We start from the raw sequence: 20305 nt of genomic DNA on the forward strand, positions 1-20305 counted from the left end.
ATTCATTCATATGACCTCTTCATGTCAGTACAATTTTTATTTCAGATATATGGCTAATGTGTATTTATACAAAAATAATATGGTCGCTGATAGAGGCCATCTTAATTCAGGCAGCGAAATTTGGCCTGCCTGCGAAACCCAGAAATCGGTTACGTCTTTTCCGCCTCGCCTAACTGATCATTCGGTTACGCCACGTATGTTTATCAACCCGATCGGTTACGCTAATTGTTTACGTGGTTTATGTTTCAGGCATCATTCTGGATCATTAATAAAAGTATTCAGCTCAATGTTATGTTTGTTTTTCTTTTCTATATCTAGCAGCTCATACCGTAAGGTTGGTGAACAAAAGAAAGAGAAATTTTACACTCACACGGTGTTTCAACGTTGTGTGTTGCGTGGTTGGTACTTGACTCCTGTGGCACATTTTTACGTGAAATTCTGTTATACAGGCTTATATGTTTGCAATATGCCCAGTCCAACAGTAAGTACTTCCAGTAAGTGTCATTACGGTATTGGGGAGCGAGTTTGGTATCCCTGATTACAGATAATTAACGCAGTTTCCAACGCACGTGGTGTGAGTCTTATCACAGTGATATATATATATATATATATACTCGCTACAGGGCCGGGAGAGACCTTGACGTCACAGGCCTATGCGTCACAGGCCTGTGCTCTAAATCAGAACGCAGCCGGTGAGGTCCCGTGAGGGTTCCATCAATCTGTACGGTAGACTCGACTAATTTGGGCTTGAGTAGCAGTTAAACTACATGTACATGAAAAGGTAACCTTGTTTTATTTACTTGCGTGATCGTGAAAAGATAAGTCAAAATAAATAATTTGAGTATTATCTCAAAGCCTGTAAAGCATATATGAATGATTACATTTCCATGTGACCAGCACAGGCAGCTGGCTGTGGCTGAAATCAATGTTTCTATTTTTAGATGCGTTGCCATACTGGCCGCGTTGTGATTATGAAAGCTGTTCAGTCCAGTTTATCTGTAGTTACCTAATGCACACTGACTCTAAGGACGTTCTCGTTGGACAGTTGGCCTAACCGATTTTCCGGTTAGCCAAATTGAACCGCACGTAACCGTTGCGCGACCGACGGTTTCGTTCGCGCCAAATTTCGCTGCCTGTTAATTAATACTGCAACCTTTGTGCCCCTCTGTGCGGAAGGCGCAGAACTTTGCCCCAATGGTCGTGGGTTTCTCCCAGACTCTGACTGTTCTCCTCCCACCATAATGCTGGTCGCCGTCGTACAAGTGAAATATTCTTGAGTACAACTTAAAACACCAATCAAATAAATAAATCAAATCAAAACTGGATGCTATCAGTAACAACAGAATGACCTAACAGTCTGGCATGTTAAGACTTCTGGATGTATCTTCTGTCGATCGGAGGTGGTTGATCAGGCACTGTCTGACGTTGATGCTCAAACGTGGAGTAGCCATATTGTCTGTGTGGGATTCCCCTCTGGGTAACCATCCCAGGGGCTGGGAAAGTTCCACCATACCCCTCAACACCTCCAAAACCCACAGACCCTGAGGACCGCCCCAGTAAGGAAGTCCTGTTCTGAGGAGGTGCCCCACGCATGGGCGGATTCTCTACTCCACCATAAGGTGAAGAGTTCTGTCCAAAGCCATAGCTGTTATATTCTTGATACTGCCCAAACTGAGGCATTTCTGGTCCCCCAAACATTGGGGCAGGCAGTTGGGGTTGATAACTGGGAAAACAGTTAGGTCCTTTCCTAAACTGGGGTGGGCCCGCAAACTGTTGAGGCCTCTGACTGGGTGACATCCCTTGTGGGCGGGCCATATGTGGTGGTACAGAAAATCTGTGGGGCATATCCATCCCAGGATGCATCTGTCTTGGGGCTGTGCTAGGGCCACCACACTGAGGGTCTGTGAATGGGCCACGACGTTGGGAGGCTGTGAACGGGCGGCCACCTTGGGGGGCTGTGAATGGGCCACTATCTTGGTAATCTGCAAACCTAGGTCTTTGACGCAGATGCGGGTGGATATTTTGCTGACTGTGAAACTGAGTTGGTGGGTTTTCTTCTCCTAAGGGATAAGAAGAAGACATAAATTTATTCCTGGTTTACTGAAGGTGTCAGTGTCAAAGGACAGTTCCAGGGTAACATCAAGAACCTAGTGATGTAAAGCTGAGGGTCAGTCAACTCAATTTACATATGTAATCTTATTTGTCCAGAGGTTATGATCTCCATTCAATCACTCTGTAGATCTGAACAACACTGGCCTATAAAGAAAACAGATATCTACATCAAGGCTTTACCAATTTTTCATATATTTTTCATAATGTGGTTGTATGTGGGAAGGCCTGCCAATAAGCTGCAGATGGTCATGAATATGACCCAGGCTCTGCCAGGTTTCCTCCCACCATAATGCTTACCACTGTCATATAAGAAATCAAGTAAACAGATAAATATAATCATTTTAATATCTTACCAGTGTAACCATGTTGCCTGTCAGCTTTGTTGCTCATTCCACTGCTGAAAAAAAACAATTACACACATTCAGTATAATATTGACATATTTGATGCATTAAGAATATTTTTAATTCTCCTACTGAATATCTGTGCAAAATTCTCACTGACAAGCTCTCAATAACCAGTCAAACATGAACATTTACCTGTGATGTTGACAATACATTCACTTGGGCTTATGTACAGGTAGTTATACAACATTTACCTGTGATGTTGACAATACATTCACCTGTGCTTGTGTTCATACAGTCATATGACATTTACCTGTGATGTTGACGATACATATACATGTACCTGTGTACATGTAGGGTAGTGGCATACTACATTTACCTATGTTGCCTACAACGGTTGTTTTGGGGCACTCTCTGGGGCGGCCCTCCCTCAGTACCACTCTCCTCCACCCTTCCGCCCTGACCATGTCTGGATTTTCTGTTCTTGGATTTGGCTTTGCGTTCTTCTTCATCATCGGAATATTCCACAAACTGTCAAATTTCAGGAGAAATTAATAAACACTTAACAAAAACATTCATATAGTTCAATGTAAGAGTAGTTCTCCATCTCACTATGTCCTCAAAATCATTCAACTGGCTGATTCAACTAAAGCATTGCTCTTACTACAAACAAGTGGCCCTGACCAATGTGGTTATGAGCTCATACACACCTGACAATAGCTTGGGTGTGGCCCTAAAATCAGGAGGTTTGCCAGATACTGTTAACCCGATAATCAATGAAAATACAGAACCTTACTTGAGCACAATTTACACCATTATCAAATAATGAGTAAATAAGTAAATAATTAATCAAATGATAAATTTGAACAAACAACAAAAGATAATTAGCTGGATACTTGCTGACAGAACAAGTCCCAGCTCCTACTAGTCCCAGCTACATGTACATCATCTGGACACTTGGTGACAATTCCAGTCCCAGCTCAAACTTACATGTCAGTCTGAACTAACTTTGCTACATGTATATCATCTGGACACTTGGTGACAATTCCAGTCCCAGCTCAAACTTACATGTCAGTCTGAGCTAACTTTGCTACATGTATATCATCTGGACACTTGGGTGGCATTTCCAATCCCAGCTCCTACTTACATGTCAGTCTGTGCTAACTTTGCTACATGTATATCATCTGGACACTTGGGTGGCATTTCCAGTCCCAGCTCCTTCTTACATGTCAGTCTGAGCTAACTTTGCTACATGTATATCATCTGGACACTTCGGTGGCAATTCCAGTCCCAGCTCCTACTTACATGTCAGTCTGAACTAACTTTGCTACATGTATATCATCTGGACACTTCGGTGGCAATTCCAGTCCCAGCTCCTACTTACATGTCAGTCTGAACTAACTTGGCTACATGTATATCATCTGGACACTTGGGTGGCATTTCCAGTCCCAGCTCCTACTTACATGTCAGTCTGAGCTAACTTTGCTACAGGTATATCATCTGGATACTTGGGTGACAATTCCAGTCCCAGCTCAAACTTACATGTCAGTCTGAACTAACTTGGCTACATGTATATCATCTGGACACTTGGGTGACAATTCCAGTCCCAGCTCCTACTTACATGTCAGTCTGAACTAACTTTGCTACATGTATATCATCTGGACACTTGGTGACAATTCCAGTCCTAGCTCCTACTTACATGCCAGTCTGAGCTAACTTTGCTACAGATATATCATCTGGACACTTGGGTGACAATTCCAGTCCCAGCTCAAACTTACATGTCAGTCTGAACTAACTTGGCTACATGTATATCATCTGGACACTTGGGTGACAATTCCAGTCCCAGCTCCTACTTACATGTCAGTCTGAACTAACTTTGCTACATGTATATCATCTGGACACTTGGTGACAATTCCAGTCCTAGCTCCTACTTACATGCCAGTCTGAACTAACTTTGCTACAGATATATCATCTGGACACTTGGGTGACAATTCCAGTCCCAGCTCAAACTTACATGTCAGTCTGAGCTAACTTTGCTACAATATATCATCTGGACACTTGGTGACAATTCCAGTCCCAGCTCCTACTTACATGTCAGTCTGAACTAACTTTGCTACATGTATATCATCTGGACACTTGGTGACAATTCCAGTCCCAGCTCAAACTTACATGTCAGTCTGAGCTAACTTTGCTACATGTATATCATCTGGACACTTGGGTGGCATTTCCAATCCCAGCTCCTACTTACATGTCAGTCTGTGCTAACTTTGCTACATGTATATCATCTGGACACTTGGGTGGCATTTCCAGTCCCAGCTCCTTCTTACATGTCAGTCTGAGCTAACTTTGCTACATGTATATCATCTGGACACTTCGGTGGCAATTCCAGTCCCAGCTCCTACTTACATGCCAGTCTGAGCTAACTTTGCTACAGATATATCATCTGGACACTTGGGTGACAATTCCAGTCCCAGCTCAAACTTACATGTCAGTCTGAACTAACTTGGCTACATGTATATCATCTGGACACTTGGGTGACAATTCCAGTCCCAGCTCCTACTTACATGTCAGTCTGAACTAACTTTGCTACATGTATATCATCTGGACACTTGGTGACAATTCCAGTCCTAGCTCCTACTTACATGCCAGTCTGAACTAACTTTGCTACAGATATATCATCTGGACACTTGGGTGACAATTCCAGTCCCAGCTCAAACTTACATGTCAGTCTGAGCTAACTTTGCTACAATATATCATCTGGACACTTGGTGACAATTCCAGTCCCAGCTCCTACTTACATGTCAGTCTGAACTAACTTTGCTACATGTATATCATCTGGACACTTGGTGACAATTCCAGTCCCAGCTCAAACTTACATGTCAGTCTGAGCTAACTTTGCTACATGTATATCATCTGGACACTTGGGTGGCATTTCCAATCCCAGCTCCTACTTACATGTCAGTCTGTGCTAACTTTGCTACATGTATATCATCTGGACACTTGGGTGGCATTTCCAGTCCCAGCTCCTTCTTACATGTCAGTCTGAGCTAACTTTGCTACATGTATATCATCTGGACACTTCGGTGGCAATTCCAGTCCCAGCTCCTACTTACATGTCAGTCTGAACTAACTTTGCTACATGTATATCATCTGGACACTTCGGTGGCAATTCCAGTTCCAGCTCCTACTTACATGTCAGTCTGAGCTAACTTTGCTACATGTATATCATCTGGACACTTGGGTGGCATTTCCAGTCCCAGCTCCTACTTACATGTCAGTCTGAGCTAACTTTGCTACATGTATATCATCTGGACACTTGGGTGGCATTTCCAGTCCCAGCTCCTACTTACATGCCCGTCTGAGCTAACTTTGCTGTATTATCTGGACACTTTGTCACAGGGCAAGCGCTAGCCTAAATCTGAATGCCATTCTGGACATTTGGCAACATTGCACCTCCCACCTCAAATGTGACAGTTTGCACTAACATTGACATAAAAATGAGGACATATGCAACATACCCTTTCTGGTGGCTCATGGTTGTCTTCCCAGGATGCATCAGAACCTTTAATTCTGAAATAAGCATGTGGAACTGCATTTTGATCAAGCATATGGAACTGACAATTTCCCATCTGACTTCAGCAACAGGTTGTTCCTGAGCTGTAACATTACAACAGTGATATATTTCACCTGCAGCTGTCAGGTACCAGAGGTATTAATGTGCCCGGCAAGGCAGATTTACACTACATTCATATTTTTGTACAGTGTCCACTAATTCCTCATCTTATTCGCAAATGAAAGATCAACTTTCAGTGCAATTTATGCCCTTTATTCACTTGATTTTGGAAACAGACTTGGTTGGGTTGGCCGATTTCAGGGCTTCACAAAAAAGTGTAATTTTATCAGTCTACACAAACTAATGCTCTCAAAATACAGTTAAATAAACACCTTGAAAACATGCGAAAAGGAATTACAGTGTGTTACAAAAATATAATTAATTTATTATAAATAAATCCACACATATTATTTTTCATACAACTGAGTGACAAAGGATTGACACAGACACACAGTGTCTGACATGTAAGCAAGACATCAAGGTTCAACCCTGAGTGATGCTACTGGTCAGACATTAACAGTCTTCGTACACTCTCAACAGACACTCTACCCAGGATATTGAATTTCATTGCAGTTTAAAGCAATGCTCAAAAGTTTTTCACTTATATGGCGGAGGTAAGTTTCATGGGTGCAGGAATACACCAACTTTTGGCAAGTTACTGAAACTCTTTCCCACTAGAAGCATCCAATATCCACAGCAGATGGGTGAAAGACAAGGGCAAATAAACATCAGACAGCAAACACTGCCACATGAGTATAGACTTAGTGCACTGATTAATGTGGTCAAGGCATCAGGAACAGTGAAAGTGGACAATTGCCCAAGGCTGGGATTGAACCTGCGATTGATATACAAGGGCCATAACCACTCAATCAGGTCTGTCTTCCCTAAGAAGGACAGGCAAAGTACTGGTCAATGGTTGACCAGGTTTCAGTTTAACATCCATACTTGGAATTCTTTTGTGGGTCAGAGTTATAATCAGATATTAATAGAACACTTGCCCCAGAGATATTCATATAAGAACATTTGTAATACTCTAATTATTCTAATTTTTGGGACATCTGGTCTGCTCTCTTTAACCAATAAACATGTAACTGTAGCAGGAATATTTAGTTTCTTTTTTCCACATGATTAGTACATTTAATGACCAACATATTCATATCTTTACTTTCCCAAAAAACTGAAGGAGAAAAGTAATTCTTTGCTTTAAGCACTACTTATATCTGTCCTAAACATTAGGAGAAATAGGGTACACTGACTTACGTCTTGAGTTGGTCTACAAAGACATACTGAGTCAGCTCCGTCTTCCTTGGTGCACAATAAACTTGATGGCCTATTTCTACACCACACTTTTTAATGTCTTCTCCGGAGTTGAAACGTACACTGTACAGGGGAGAGCACACTGGTCCAAACACCTCAAATATCTAGATGACAAAATAAACAAGAATTTGCATTTATTAAGCTATTTAATTCATTAAGTGTTTGTCAAACTTAGTTGATTAGATTAGCTTCCTAACTTATACGAAGACTGCAAAACTTGCAGACAAAAAGGTTGACAGAGCCTTGCCGAAACTCTCTGACAGCATTGCCTACTCCTGAGTGGAATACTGGCCGTTTTTGGTACGGAAACAAGTAGACATGATTCTAATTTACACATGTTGTCCTTTATACAGGAGGCAACTGTAACTATAAAGTCATACCTTGCCAAACACTTCTCTGTTTGCTTTGAACAAGATAGAGTCCTCGTTTAAGGCTGGCACACCCGTCTCTGACTTGATAACCACTGAAAACATAGCCAAAAAGCTGATAATACATGTAACAAGTTATTTTCTAGAGAGATTAATAACTGAGAACCATAAATGAGATTTTGGCTCAGGTTAGAACTTGTAATTTAAGAAATTAACATCAGGACGTCTTTGGATGACATAACATTTTCAAATCTACCTTAAGTGTTAAAAATGGCTGAACTGTTTTCATATGATAGCTGTGTAAGTAGAATTAAGCCGTGATCAAACTTACATGTACCTCTACAACCATATTCTTGTTACTAAGTTAATGGGAACAATTCTCAATCCCTGCTTGCAAGAAACAATAGAAAACAATGACAACAAATATCTTTACGAAGCAACTGGATGGCAAACAACAGAAATTAAATTTTTGGATGATTGTAAACAAGAAATAGAAAAGTGAACCTTCTGGTACATCTTGACCACTGATTAGTAGTGATAGTGGTAAATATTTGATTACCTTCTACTGATAATAAAACTTAACTTGACCATCACAGTTGAGAGTCATAGCTGGTGTAAGTTATGACAATTTATCTCGACCGCAGAGCTACAGTACCTAAAAACAGAGTGGATTATGTTTTCATGGCTGATTTTCATCCTTTTTCAGGGAGAGAAGTTGTTAAGTCAAGGCATTTTATAACAATTCTACCTAATGTGTCCACAATCCCTGTCACTTTTCCCACGGTCATAAGCTCTTCTGATTCCTCCACTCGTATGGTCAGATCTTCAATGGGAGGCAACTCCTACAATTTCAAATGACAACCACAAGCTTAAAAAGACTGTAAATACAATTTCTAGCAAAATTTCTTTCAATACAAGGTACATGTACAGATGTTTCAACAAATAAATTCATTCATAACAAACTTTATAACACTTGTTGTCATGGTAGTTAAGGGCAAACTTGGCTAAGTGAGCTTCATGAAACTGGCCCCAGGTTATAATCTAACAAACTTCCAGAGATAATATGTCCATGATTTTGAAGGTGTCACCTTTCTGCTAAGGAGATATTAGTCCTCATTCTTAGCACTATAAGACCTTCTTAAAGATGCTGGCTACCAGATACACAGACCTGAGATTTTCTAACTGAACAATTGTAATCCTGGTTAAATACTTTATTTAACCTGAAGTTGAGCTTTTTTTCAGTTCACCCCTTTTACTTGAGTCTGATGGATTCATTCATCTTATATGTCCATTTAGAGTTTCTTTGCTAAGATTGATTAATTTCTTATCAAAAGTGTTGGCATCAAAAGTATCATTTTAGGGTCTTTATGTTCTGCAGAAATGCATTTTTAAAACCCAAACTTCAGGTGAAATACAGTAAAAATGTTTGAACATACATGTAATAAACTTACATCTGGGAAGACTTCCCCTCGGGTCCGGATTTCTTCTCTCATGGACTTTATCAGGCTATTCTGGCACATCTTTGGCCCACTCCGGTCGTTAAGACTGAAATTCAAATACGTCAACTATTTGAAAAAATGACAGCACACACACAACACAGACCAGAAAAATAAATATGTTTATAACTCAACCTAAATCACTTGGCGACAACTTAATCCAACATGCTCAATTAATAACAAATGAAGTTTAATAACATTTATATCATACCTCTCTGAAGTTTTGGTTTCAGGCTTATCAGATTTGGAAGATTCATCAACATTGGTCTCCATGTCTGAGGAGCTGTCGTCATCTGAGCTGCTGTCACTCTCACTGTCAGATTCCTCGTCATCACCACGGTAACCCATCAGTGATGGCTCAGTCTTTGTGGTCACCTCAGGAACCTTTGGCTCAGAAACAATTTCAGTGTCACCTTTGCTGCTTTTTACACTTTCATCTTTGACCTTTTTGTTCCCATTTTTCTCATCAGCAGTGTTGCTGTCATCTGATGAAATATCTTTCGCTGTTTTGTTAACAATGTCCTCTGTGAAGCTTGTCACATCTTCTTCTTTCTTTACAATATCTGTTTCTAACTCCTCAGTTTTTTTCTCAGTGTTCTCCTGTATGCTGTTACCAATCTCCATGTTCAACTCTGTGGAAATAATTTGCCCCTTATTTTCTGAGTGGTTTTCCTCCACCTTTATCTCAGTCTTACACTTTCCCAGCTCTCCTGCATCAGGAACACTCTGGTCTGAATCCATATCTGTGAGATTCTCTGAAAAAGTTCAAATATAAGTATTTGCTGCTTACTGCCATACTATATTTCATTTACAGCATGGATGTTTATGGAAATCTGAGAGATCATAAAAAAACAGCATATCTCTTGATCAATTTATTGACTGCATCAAAGAATTATTCACTTTTATGATGGTCTGGTTTAGGGGTGAAATAATCTGGAGTACACCAATGAGTTGCATCAGTTACCTGACAAACCTCTTGACTAAAGTCGTAGCCAAGAGAGCTGGATTTGAAAACACTAGTGGATATCAATAAGTTCAGCTAAACACACTTGAAATTACACATCCAAATTCTTGGAAGCTTAAGTGTATTCAAGTGGTCTTCCCAAAATATTTATTTATTTGATTGGTGTTTTACACCATACTAAAGAATATTTCACTTCTATGATGACGGCCAGCATTATGATAGGAGGAAATCAGGCAGAGCACTGGGGAAACCCATGACTATCAGCAGGTTGCTGGCAGACCTTCCGACATATAAACAGAGAAGAAGCCAGCATGATCCAAAAATGAAAACTGTAGTTCTAAAATATTAGAAATTGTGATGTAATCCTAACAAAGAAATAATGACAGCCAGACTGAGGGAAGGAAAACAAAATTACCCTTACTTAACCTGCCCCACTTCTAACTTATGCAAGTTTAACCAATTACATCATCTATACCTACACAATAATGAATCGATTGATTTGTGTGTCCATCTCAACAATTTTCACCTGAACGTGGCGAGCCTTTATGGGTGGAAGAAACCGGAGTGATCGCGGAGTATTATCCAGAGATATCGTTAGCCTACACAACACACCTATTACACTGCAGTCCCGTTGTGACTGATCATATTCGTAGTTTTCAGACCTTCAAACCAAGAGACAAGAGTACTGACTTAGTGTACAATATTAAGCTAAGCAGATTTAACATTACGCATACTGATGTTAAACTGTAAGGGAGAACGTACTTGTATATGCGCTAGATTCGCTTGTGTGCAGTTGGACAGTAAATACGGCCACATACAGCTCACCACGTGCGTTTAACGTTTGACCCAATTAAAGATGAACCGGAAGTACACCATTCGTACCTTTTTAACATTTACTCAAGCAGAGAATACTTCAGAAAATTTTGAATTTTGTACGTACATTCAGAACATAAACTGGGCATATTCCAGCAAGATCACTAAGGTAATAGGATATGATGAATTAATGACAGATTCGACAAGATTCAACTGATCATAATATTTTTGCTAAAAGATACGAGGATATTTTCGAGTTTATCAAGGTCACTGCACATGCGGTCACCACTTTCCGACGTACCTCAACACTGGACAAGGCCAACAGCATGCTTTCTGTGTCATAGCCCGTCACTGGGTGGGCCCGGAACTCTCTTTCATCTATTCTTGTATAAGCCATATTTGCATTTCAAACAGCAAATAATTCAATCTATTTCTGAAGAATTTATGATCTTATATCCTCTGGAGAGTTTGCTTTGAAAAATAAATTTGTCAACAGGAAATGTTATCTTCATCATTTGTCATGAATTGCGAGCGGCTGAGAATATCGTTCTAGAACAAAGTGATAGTTGCCCACAAAGTGACAGGCTGCAGACAGAAACAACATGGTGTAACCACACCAGAGAGCACGCCGAGAAGAACGAGTTGAGAGAAGCTCTTGAGAGAATAATCGAAAGATAAAACCAGATCGCTTGAGAATGGACGAGCAAAAGTCAGGGGGAATTTTTGGAGGAGGATATTCCCCATATTCCTCGACTGATCCATCAATGCAGGTTCCAGGTAACATTTCATGACAGGATTTTTCTTCATTCAGTTCCCCAAAACTCAATCGCATATGTGCCTAGAACATAGAAACTGATGAAATGTCACCGAACTTCAAAGCAACAACATCTTATCATCTTAAGCGTAAATAGGAAGAAACCGTGTGAACATTGTTGAACATATAAGATTAAATGTTTATTCCACGCTGTGGAAATACTTTGGGCATAATGTGACAGTATGACAAATTTATCCTAGCCGAGAAATATGAATATGTATAAATACACAATAGTTTCATAACATCATATGATTTTGTTATGGGCCAGCTCAGTTAAATTAGCCTTTGAGGTCTATTTTCAAGAAGTTTGATACCTGATGGCAAGAGTGTTTAATAATTGAATTAAAAAATCTAATCAGATTGCTCTGACGTTGCTCAGAGTGCGGTCCATCCAAAAAGCTGATACAGTTGCCATGGCAGTTTGTCAGGGCGTTTGAGACAAATATTACCCATCAAATACATCTCCATGGCATGAAATTTACAGACATTCATATTCTTTTGTCTTTTCTGCTGTCGATTCAACGCAAACACGTCTGTCAGTTATTTCCTCGGCCGTGTAGGCCCGCGATTTCCTAGTGATGCTCAAAGTGACCTACTGTGCTGAATCCTTGGACATATTTGACACGGGCAGGTAACTGCATCAGGGTTTTATATGGAGTGTGCTTTTTTTCCAACTGCAGTTGACTCTAGGGAAACTATTGTGTGGAGGTTGAACATGGCTACTGATCAAGTGATAGCTATCAGTCCAGTCCAAGAAATTGAACTGAAAATTAACTATACTAAGTATATATAAATATTATGTAATTCTGGAGAGCTTGAACAGTGTTCTTTCTGTATCTACACATTAGTTTTCCTGCTACCGATGTTTAGCTGACCCCTGTCTATTTCAGTTTTTGTGTGTGTATGTTGTCAACATACACACTGGTGTAGATGTTTGTGTGATTGACTATGTGGGTCAGTAACTTTAAACAACCTTTAAAACCTGGAAAATAATACTATTTCTATCCCTATAGTTTGCATGTGGCTTCAGTATGGACTTTCTTATGCGTGGGAACTACATGTATCTTCAAAATTCAGCCTCTTGGTTCATCAGGTATCAAACTGATAGGTGTCCGTCAGTTGGGAATTGGCACATGAATAATTGGTGTCAGAGAGAGTTTCTCACACCATGCACGCTGCCCAGTTTCGAAGTAAGGAAGAACAATAATACCACTAGTATGAGGAATAATTTTATCAACTTACTGAATGTCATTTTAATTTTTTTCAGTCACAGCAAGTAAATCCTCGATCATGTCACCCTATCTGAACTTCGACCCAGCCTACATCACACCAGTAAGTACCTTTGCTAAGTCTAGAAACTTGATTTGTAATTTGTGAAAATGTACAGTTTGCAATGGCTGTTTGTCAGTTAGATATTTGGTATAAATATGATGATTGTTCCATTATAAAATATTTATGAAGCTTGGTTGTTTTTTTACATTAGGCAGGTGAACCAGAATTCATATTTCCAGAAGGAGCAAATCGACAAAGAGGAAGATTTGAATTGGCATTTTCACAAATTGGTGGTTCAGTGTTTGCAGGTAAAATGCTGTTGATGTTTTTGATAAATGTCTTTTTCAGTGGATGATTGCTCCTTGCCTTTTGCTCTGCTTTTTCAGGTTATAAGCTGTTCCAACATTTTCCTTTTATCATTAACCTGAAAACAATCATAAAATCACCAACTTTTGTTACACATATACTGGCCTCCTCTTTGGACGTACGTGCTAAGTCATGCCTGCACCCTGGGGATGGTCTTGTTTTTCCTGCCGACTTTGTCTGGTTCCTCGTAATATAATGGTGGTCCTTGTCATATAAGTGAAATACTCTTGCGTACAGCATAAAACAGTGTTGAAATAAATAAATAAATAAATTTAGAACGTCTATATGATATATGTACAGAATAACTTGTGTATGAGATGGGTCCGTTCCTTGTTATGTTTTCATCTGTTCATTGACTTTGCCCCTATGGAGCCTCCTCCTTGTCAATGGCCTCGCTGGCTACACATTTGGCTCTCGCCATTACTGAGTTACCCAGTGTCAGAGGTTTTTGTTGATATCCAACTTTGTCAAAGGGTTTGTTCTGATGAAGTACTGTTATACTCTCTTGACTATTGCTGGTTTCCTCCACTCATAAGCCAGGTTGGGTCATACCAAGACTACAAAAAGTTATTGGTTGCTCCCTCACGCGGCACTCGGCATTGAGAGGTTAGAGCAAGGAAACCTGACTGGTTGACCCGCTGTCAATATAATGTGAACGGGTTGTGTGTCATGTCTGGCGTAGTTCAGCAGGATACTTCATTGGCGGCATGGACGCATCCCGCAACAAATAGATACAACATATTTAAATATTCCTAATGACTTCTTGTTGTCATAGGTTAAGTATGACGTTAAACCCAAAGCATACATTCCACTCATAAGCCTCACCGTGGCTTAAGTGAAGTATACATTTACTCGAGTCATTGTAAAAAATCAAAGTAATCAAAGTAGCTTAAGAATGCCTGAACCGTTCAAACCAGTTTGTGATATCTTTGTTTGTTCACAACATGATACCTTAAAGGTTAATAATTCTGTGTATTCCAGGGGCAGCTTTAGGTGGTTTAAATGGTGTGTATACAGGGTTTCGGGAGACACATGCAGCCCAGCTGACTGGAGCAGTCCGAAGAACTCAGTGAGTGACATGATGCTGACTCTCTGGTCTGGTACATGTACCAGATCACCGGAGTTAAGTTTGACAAACCTGATAGAACTACAGGTATATCATTGAGAAAAAGGCTTAACAGCTGAAGGGGTCACTCCCTGTCTTATTTAGGCAAAGTCTTTTTGCTGCAGCCAACCCTTAGTGTAATAGACTGCTGACAGGGCTGTGGCCTTCAGTCAGGAGAAATCCAGGTACCTTGTGAAAAGTGGTGCTTTGGGCATTCTGGTTTCCTCCACCTGTAAACATTTAACCTTTTCAACCCCCGAAGCGCTTTTCTCATGGGAATTTATGCGTACATTTATTATGAAACCGAAAATTATTTGTTTGTGTCATTAAAATAGTCCGAGCACACTGATTGTAGGCTTTATCCTTAGAAACAACACTTTATTGGATTATGATTACAAAATTTTGTGTGGCAGTTGGAGGGGGAGATGTTATGACGTGGATTTGACCAGCTAAAGATAAGTGGAGTGGTTATTCGGGCTGCTATCTGTTCCCCAGGATTGAGACAACATTGTTGGCCTCTAACTGTAGGTTGAGCATCCATAAATCCAAATGTTCCTCAACCAACAGTCAGTGTGTTCAGACTATCATTAAAGATGCTAGCTTCAGAATAACATGCAGATTAAATTCTCTAAACACCATAGCACTCTCAGACTGTTTCATAATATTTGTTACAGAGACAGTTGAAAAGTTTGAAGAATTACAGTAGTAAAGGTGTGATAAATTTAGATCTCCAAATCTTTCAAATTTCTATATGTTGGAAAAGTTAGCTTGTTTGAAAAATTCAGAAAATTGCTTTGCCTGCTTGAGGGACTCAAAGAGGCCTGATTTGATTTTATACATACTCAGTACAGTCTTGGTATGACTGTGCCTTGTGAAAGTTTGAAGACCTTTCAAAGTGTTTGTATCAGGTGTGTTCACTATCTGTTCTGCAAATCCATTGTAATGTCTAATATGTGACTGTTATTTCAGAATGTTAAACTACATCACAAAGCAAGGTGCCTCTTCAGCCCAATCTTTAGGAGTTGTAGGTGAGATATGTGCTTCAGTTTGTGGCATGTTTGAGCTTCTGTTGGCTTGATGAGAATGTGGCATCTCAAGATGACATTTGATATACCACCACCCCCCACCCCTCACCCCCCATGTAATTGTGTAAAATTTTACCCAAAGTAGAATGTCCCAGCGCACTGGTAGATCGGAATGATATTGCAACAAGTAACTCCTATATTCACACAGAATGGTCATTTGAACAGAATTGTAAGGGTGGTGTTTTCTCATCTGGTTTAGAAGTTTCTCAAGAAATCCATTTTTCTGCCTAATAAAGATAGGATAAGCTCATCCTCAATGGTTTGGGTGTTAGGGGTGATAAGTCTGCAACAAGTTGTGTCCTCTAACTGTAGACTGGTTTATCTCCCCTGACTAAACCACATCCAGCTGTGCTATCATGGTACTAATGTGCAATGTAGTTTTTATGATCGGATAGGATATATTTCTCGGTCAAGTCATTAGGGGGATGGAAGGTTTTAGTACATGTAGTTTGAGTACTAAACAATACTGACATAGAATAAGTGGACCAGTTTTAATAAGTTTTAGGAACAAGATTAAAAATTTTTGCAACCGGAGATAAACAAACAGCCGAAGATGTACTTCTCTCAGTGTAGTGATATTATAAACTTATGACCAGGTCTGTAGTCAGTAAGCCAAAGAGTAGGCAGAATTGTGGGAAATCACCTTTTGTCTCTGATTTGGTTGTGCAAGAAATTGTATTAATACAGTCAACAGAACAGGAAAATTTCTGATTTTTATTTTTGGAGAGTCAACATTGACTGTTTGTCTCTAACCAAATCATCTTCGGCAGTCCTTGCTTAACGGAACATTTAACAGAAATGTTTTCTCTGCTTCAGCAAATGAGCACAGTTTTCTCTACATGGTATGTTTTCCTTGCAATTTCAGCCCTCATGTACAGTATATTTGGTGTGATTGTTTCATGGGGCCGTGGAGTAGATGATGAACTAAACACACTTACAGCAGCCACAGCCACAGGATTGCTCTATAAATCCTCAGGTATGCTCCTGCCATATCCGGGATATTGAGGAAGTGGATGGTAAAAACCATGCGAACAACAGAAGAATAATTGTTCGGACAAATTTGTCAGCTTGTGTGATGTTATTTTACCACTGGAGTGGTGACACGTGGTATAAATTTATTATAGCATGAACCAAGGCCTTAGACTTCATACTTGTGACTGTCATGGCTTGATCGTCTTCCATGTTTGACAGTTCAGCTAGCAAGTGCCTTTTAGCAAGTTTTGAAATCTGCCATCACTTGCTGAAATTAGGTACATGCTGTGAAGCAAGGTTTTTGTAGCTTTTTTTTTCTAGCATGCTGATTAAATGTAAATGCGTCCAAATAAATAAATCAGACGGTTGAGGCCATCCTTAAAAACTTCTTTGTTGGAGTAACACAATTTGCTCAGAAAAATAGGGTAGGGAATTTTTTTTCTAAATGATAGCGATTTTAAATAAATTAACCCTGAAAGAAAAATATTCAATCAAAACTTTGTCGTTAGAGTCCTTTGTTGGAGGGCCGGTCAGATCACCCTCAATCAGACATATTTTAAATGCTTGAGCTTGGGATGGATTATAGCCTTAAGCTGTAATGTTGCATCCAGATGATTTCGTCAGGGTGAGTCTGAATTCGAGGCAGGTCTGTATTAAGGTGATATTTTATGATAAAGTTAAGAGTTTTAGCAAATTTTGAACGGATACACTATGTCTATATGTTGTGAGGCTGCAAACCATAGATGGAAGTCAATAGTATTTTAAGTCTTGGCTAGATTTTGGGAAAAAGTACTTGAAAGTGCAGATATGTCTTTGGCAAATACCTCTATACACTACTGTAAACACTACTAAAGCCTATCTGCTTATCTGTAAGGGTTGAAACTTATTACATACACAGAAATTCTCAAAAAGGACTGGGAACTCGTTAGGTGTGTTAGTTGTTATTATGAAATGGATAGGCTTCCCTAAATTCTCCACTATTTTAATACTGCGTACCTATTAACACAGTCTCCCTCCAGTTACTGCAGGAAGAAATGCTTGTTTGCTTTCATATCAAACATGTGGTTAAGGAAGGCCATTACTATCAGAACCTAGAAGAGCTCAAAAAGACTGTTGTGTGTTGACTGGAGTCAAGGGTTAACCAGCAGTCAGATTGAAAATGTTTTGAAAAATTAGGAGACTACACTAAAAATTTTTGGCAAAAAAGTCAGTCTGTGCTAATCCAGTAAAATGTTTCGTATTTTTTTAGAATGGCTGTAATAATATCCTTTCATAAAATATTAGCATTGTCTGTACACATGTTACAGTTCAAAATTGGTAATAATAATTAATTGGTAAGTTTATAAAATTTATAATGTGGGTTGCATTAGAACTTTTTCAAGATCAAAATCATTTTAACCTTGCAAATTGTAAAGATACTCATGTGATATTTGTTGAATAAGGTGGACTATTCTTTCCCAGTAGAGAAAATTTGATGATTTAACTGGAATTTTTGTCAAAACTCTCTGGACAGTATAGGCACTGTAAAGATGTTGCCTTCCTTAGATCTTCGATGAAAGCATGTATGTGGATGTATAGATTTCAGTGTAGAACTAAATGTTAAATAATCTGGTAGAGCAGTTTTATTGACTCCTGAACAGCTCTATTATGTTTTTTCAGCTGGTATGAAGAAGTGTCTACGAGCAGGAGGTATTGGCTTTGGGCTGGCAGCTGTGTACTGCATGATAACCAGCAGGGACAGGTTAAAGATGATGATGAATCGGTGATGAAAAGAACTTTGTTTTCTTACGACGTAAACCTGAAAGACTTTGAAATGTTAAATCACTTGTGTGACAGGATCTGGAGAATTTTTTCGTTTTGTTTTGTACGATCAGTGTCTTTGTAAAGACTTTTTTAATGCAAAGGAATGACCTTAATGAACAAAAGCCCCAGTGATGTTAGTTTCAGTTCTCTTAACCAAGACATGATCAGTGTGGATTTTAGACATTTTCGAAACTTGTGAGCTGGTAATGAAGACCAAGATTGTGACAGGATAGGTGATATTGATGATAGTGCTTTTAAGTTATTACACACATGTGTGTACAGATGGTGATGCATGTATGGAGTTGGTATTATAAAACCACACATTTACAAGAATCTGGGTCTTACATGTAGAATTTGACTGTTTTCCATAAAAAAGAAGGGAAGTGTATAAATGAGGTATTAAATTGAATAATAAATGACCTGGCCTCGCAGGATATTGGTTAAAAGGCCTTGGCATTTTTGTCAGCTTACCTCATTGAAGGGATTGAGAGAGATGATAGAAAATGATTGCAGAGGTTTTTACTTCAATTTTTTTTTTAATATGTTCCATTAAAAATTGATATTCTTGAAGCCTTTCAGCTGCAGTAAGACGTCATGGTATGAAGTATTTTTATATGGTATAAAAAGTGTTCTCATGATAAAAGCTTTTTTTTTTTTTTTTGTAATGATGGTAAAATCCTCTAGAAATTAGTGGCAGACAAAGTATAACAATCGCAGGAGCTACAAAATCTTACAAGATGAGACTGATGAATGGACATGCGCCATTCCCAGCCTCTACAAAATCAATAATGCTGTCTTTTTTTTGAGTATGGCGCTCAGAAATATACATTCCCATTTGTATTTCATAAGTTGACTGATCAAGATGTCAATGTATTGGATTATGATCAATAACCAATTGGTTGGAGCATCCAACTTTGTCGTGAAAATTTTGGGTTTAGCGCTGCTCTGGCTGGGCAAGGCCTTAAGAACTACACTGCACCACACTGGATTAATAACCAATTGTCCAGCTCATGCTGGCTTCTTCTCCGGCTTTGGGAAGGTCTGTCAGCAACCTGCGGATGGTCATGGGTTTCCCACGGGCTCTGCCCGGTTTCCTCCCACCATAATGCTGGCTGCGGTTGTATAAGTGAAATGTTTTTGAGTACAGCGTAAAACACCCATCAAATAAATAATAACCAATTGATTGGAGCATTCGTCTTAGTGAAAATTCTGTGTTTAGCACTGCTCTGGCTAGGCGAGGCCTGTAAGAGCTAAACTACACCACACCAGTGTCAAAATCTCTGTATCTTAACAGCAGGTTTAAATGATACAGATCAAGTCTGAGTTACTTTCTTAAATTGTAAGAAAATAACATTGTATTAAAACCACAATTGGGAATTTCAGAGGATTATACAGAAAAAAAAGTTTTTGTCTTTTGCAGTTTTGCTTGGCGTGACGTCATGGAGGACACATGGTGTCACCCATCACTGATGTATAGCCACAAATATTGCTGCATTTTCAAATGCACTTAATTGCACACCTGATTTGACATATCTGCCTCATTCAGTTTCGCATAAGGGACATTATCACACATCACATCAGGCAAATGTTAAGTAAACTGATGGAGATTTTGTTCTTGACGGCTCCTGGGCTATAGGGGTTAAATAGTGCATGATATTCATTTTTGTATTTTCAGAGTTTATAGGCTGTAGTAGGAAGCACTACTAGTTTATTCTACAATTCAGAGAGCAGTTGACAGCTCTGTAGGTATGTTACACAGAACAATTTATAGCTTAACTGCACTGTGGAGAAAAGTGTAATTTGTAGAAAATTTTTGCACTCTGCTATTGATCCACATTTCTTTTCAAGCACAGATTCTACTGT

The 20305-nt window shown here is 39.3% G+C and overlaps 2 protein-coding genes across 2 annotated transcripts; one reads left to right on the plus strand and one right to left on the minus strand.

Annotated features, from left to right (window-relative positions):
- Positions 1-1142: 1142 nt before the first annotated feature.
- LOC135461589 (H/ACA ribonucleoprotein complex non-core subunit NAF1-like) lies at positions 1143-10866 on the minus strand. The gene is made up of 10 exons (XM_064738753.1): positions 10825-10866; positions 9460-10003; positions 9204-9297; positions 8501-8594; positions 7765-7847; positions 7328-7488; positions 5973-6024; positions 2834-2985; positions 2466-2509; positions 1143-2060 (listed from the first exon to the last, which is right to left on the minus strand). Exons 2-10 carry the CDS (start codon positions 9987-9989, stop codon positions 1366-1368), a joined length of 1905 nt encoding a protein of 634 aa, XP_064594823.1. The 5' UTR covers positions 9990-10003; positions 10825-10866; the 3' UTR covers positions 1143-1365.
- A 689-nt stretch (positions 10867-11555) lies between these two features.
- On the plus strand, positions 11556-19032 carry LOC135481906 (mitochondrial import inner membrane translocase subunit Tim23-like). The gene is made up of 7 exons (XM_064761682.1): positions 11556-11802; positions 13107-13171; positions 13323-13419; positions 14459-14546; positions 15552-15610; positions 16533-16643; positions 18299-19032. The coding sequence occupies exons 1-7, from the start codon at positions 11721-11723 to the stop codon at positions 18403-18405; spliced, it is 609 nt and encodes a 202-aa protein (XP_064617752.1). The 5' UTR covers positions 11556-11720; the 3' UTR covers positions 18406-19032.
- The last annotated feature ends 1273 nt before the right edge of the window (positions 19033-20305 follow it).

Source organism: Liolophura sinensis, chromosome 1 (assembly GCF_032854445.1).
Source record: "Liolophura sinensis isolate JHLJ2023 chromosome 1, CUHK_Ljap_v2, whole genome shotgun sequence".
Classification (NCBI taxonomy): Eukaryota; Metazoa; Mollusca; class Polyplacophora; order Chitonida; family Chitonidae; genus Liolophura; species Liolophura sinensis.

Excerpts from the sequence above, each read along its gene's own strand:
- LOC135461589 (XM_064738753.1), bottom strand. The coding sequence starts at position 9,989 with ATGGATTCAGACCAGAGTGTTCCTGATGCAGGAGAGCTGGGAAAGTGT. Across the intron at positions 8,595-9,203 it reads GAGGGGAAGTCTTCCCAGAT|GAGTTGCCTCCCATTGAAGA; the intron begins GTAAGTTTATTA and ends TTGAAATTGTAG. Across the intron at positions 2,986-5,972 it reads ACCATGAGCCACCAGAAAGG|TTTGTGGAATATTCCGATGA; the intron begins GTATGTTGCATA and ends GAAATTTGACAG.
- LOC135481906 (XM_064761682.1), top strand. The coding sequence starts at position 11,721 with ATGGACGAGCAAAAGTCAGGGGGAATTTTTGGAGGAGGATATTCCCCA. Across the intron at positions 11,803-13,106 it reads TCCATCAATGCAGGTTCCAG|TCACAGCAAGTAAATCCTCG; the intron begins GTAACATTTCAT and ends AATTTTTTTCAG. Across the intron at positions 14,547-15,551 it reads GGAGCAGTCCGAAGAACTCA|AATGTTAAACTACATCACAA; the intron begins GTGAGTGACATG and ends CTGTTATTTCAG.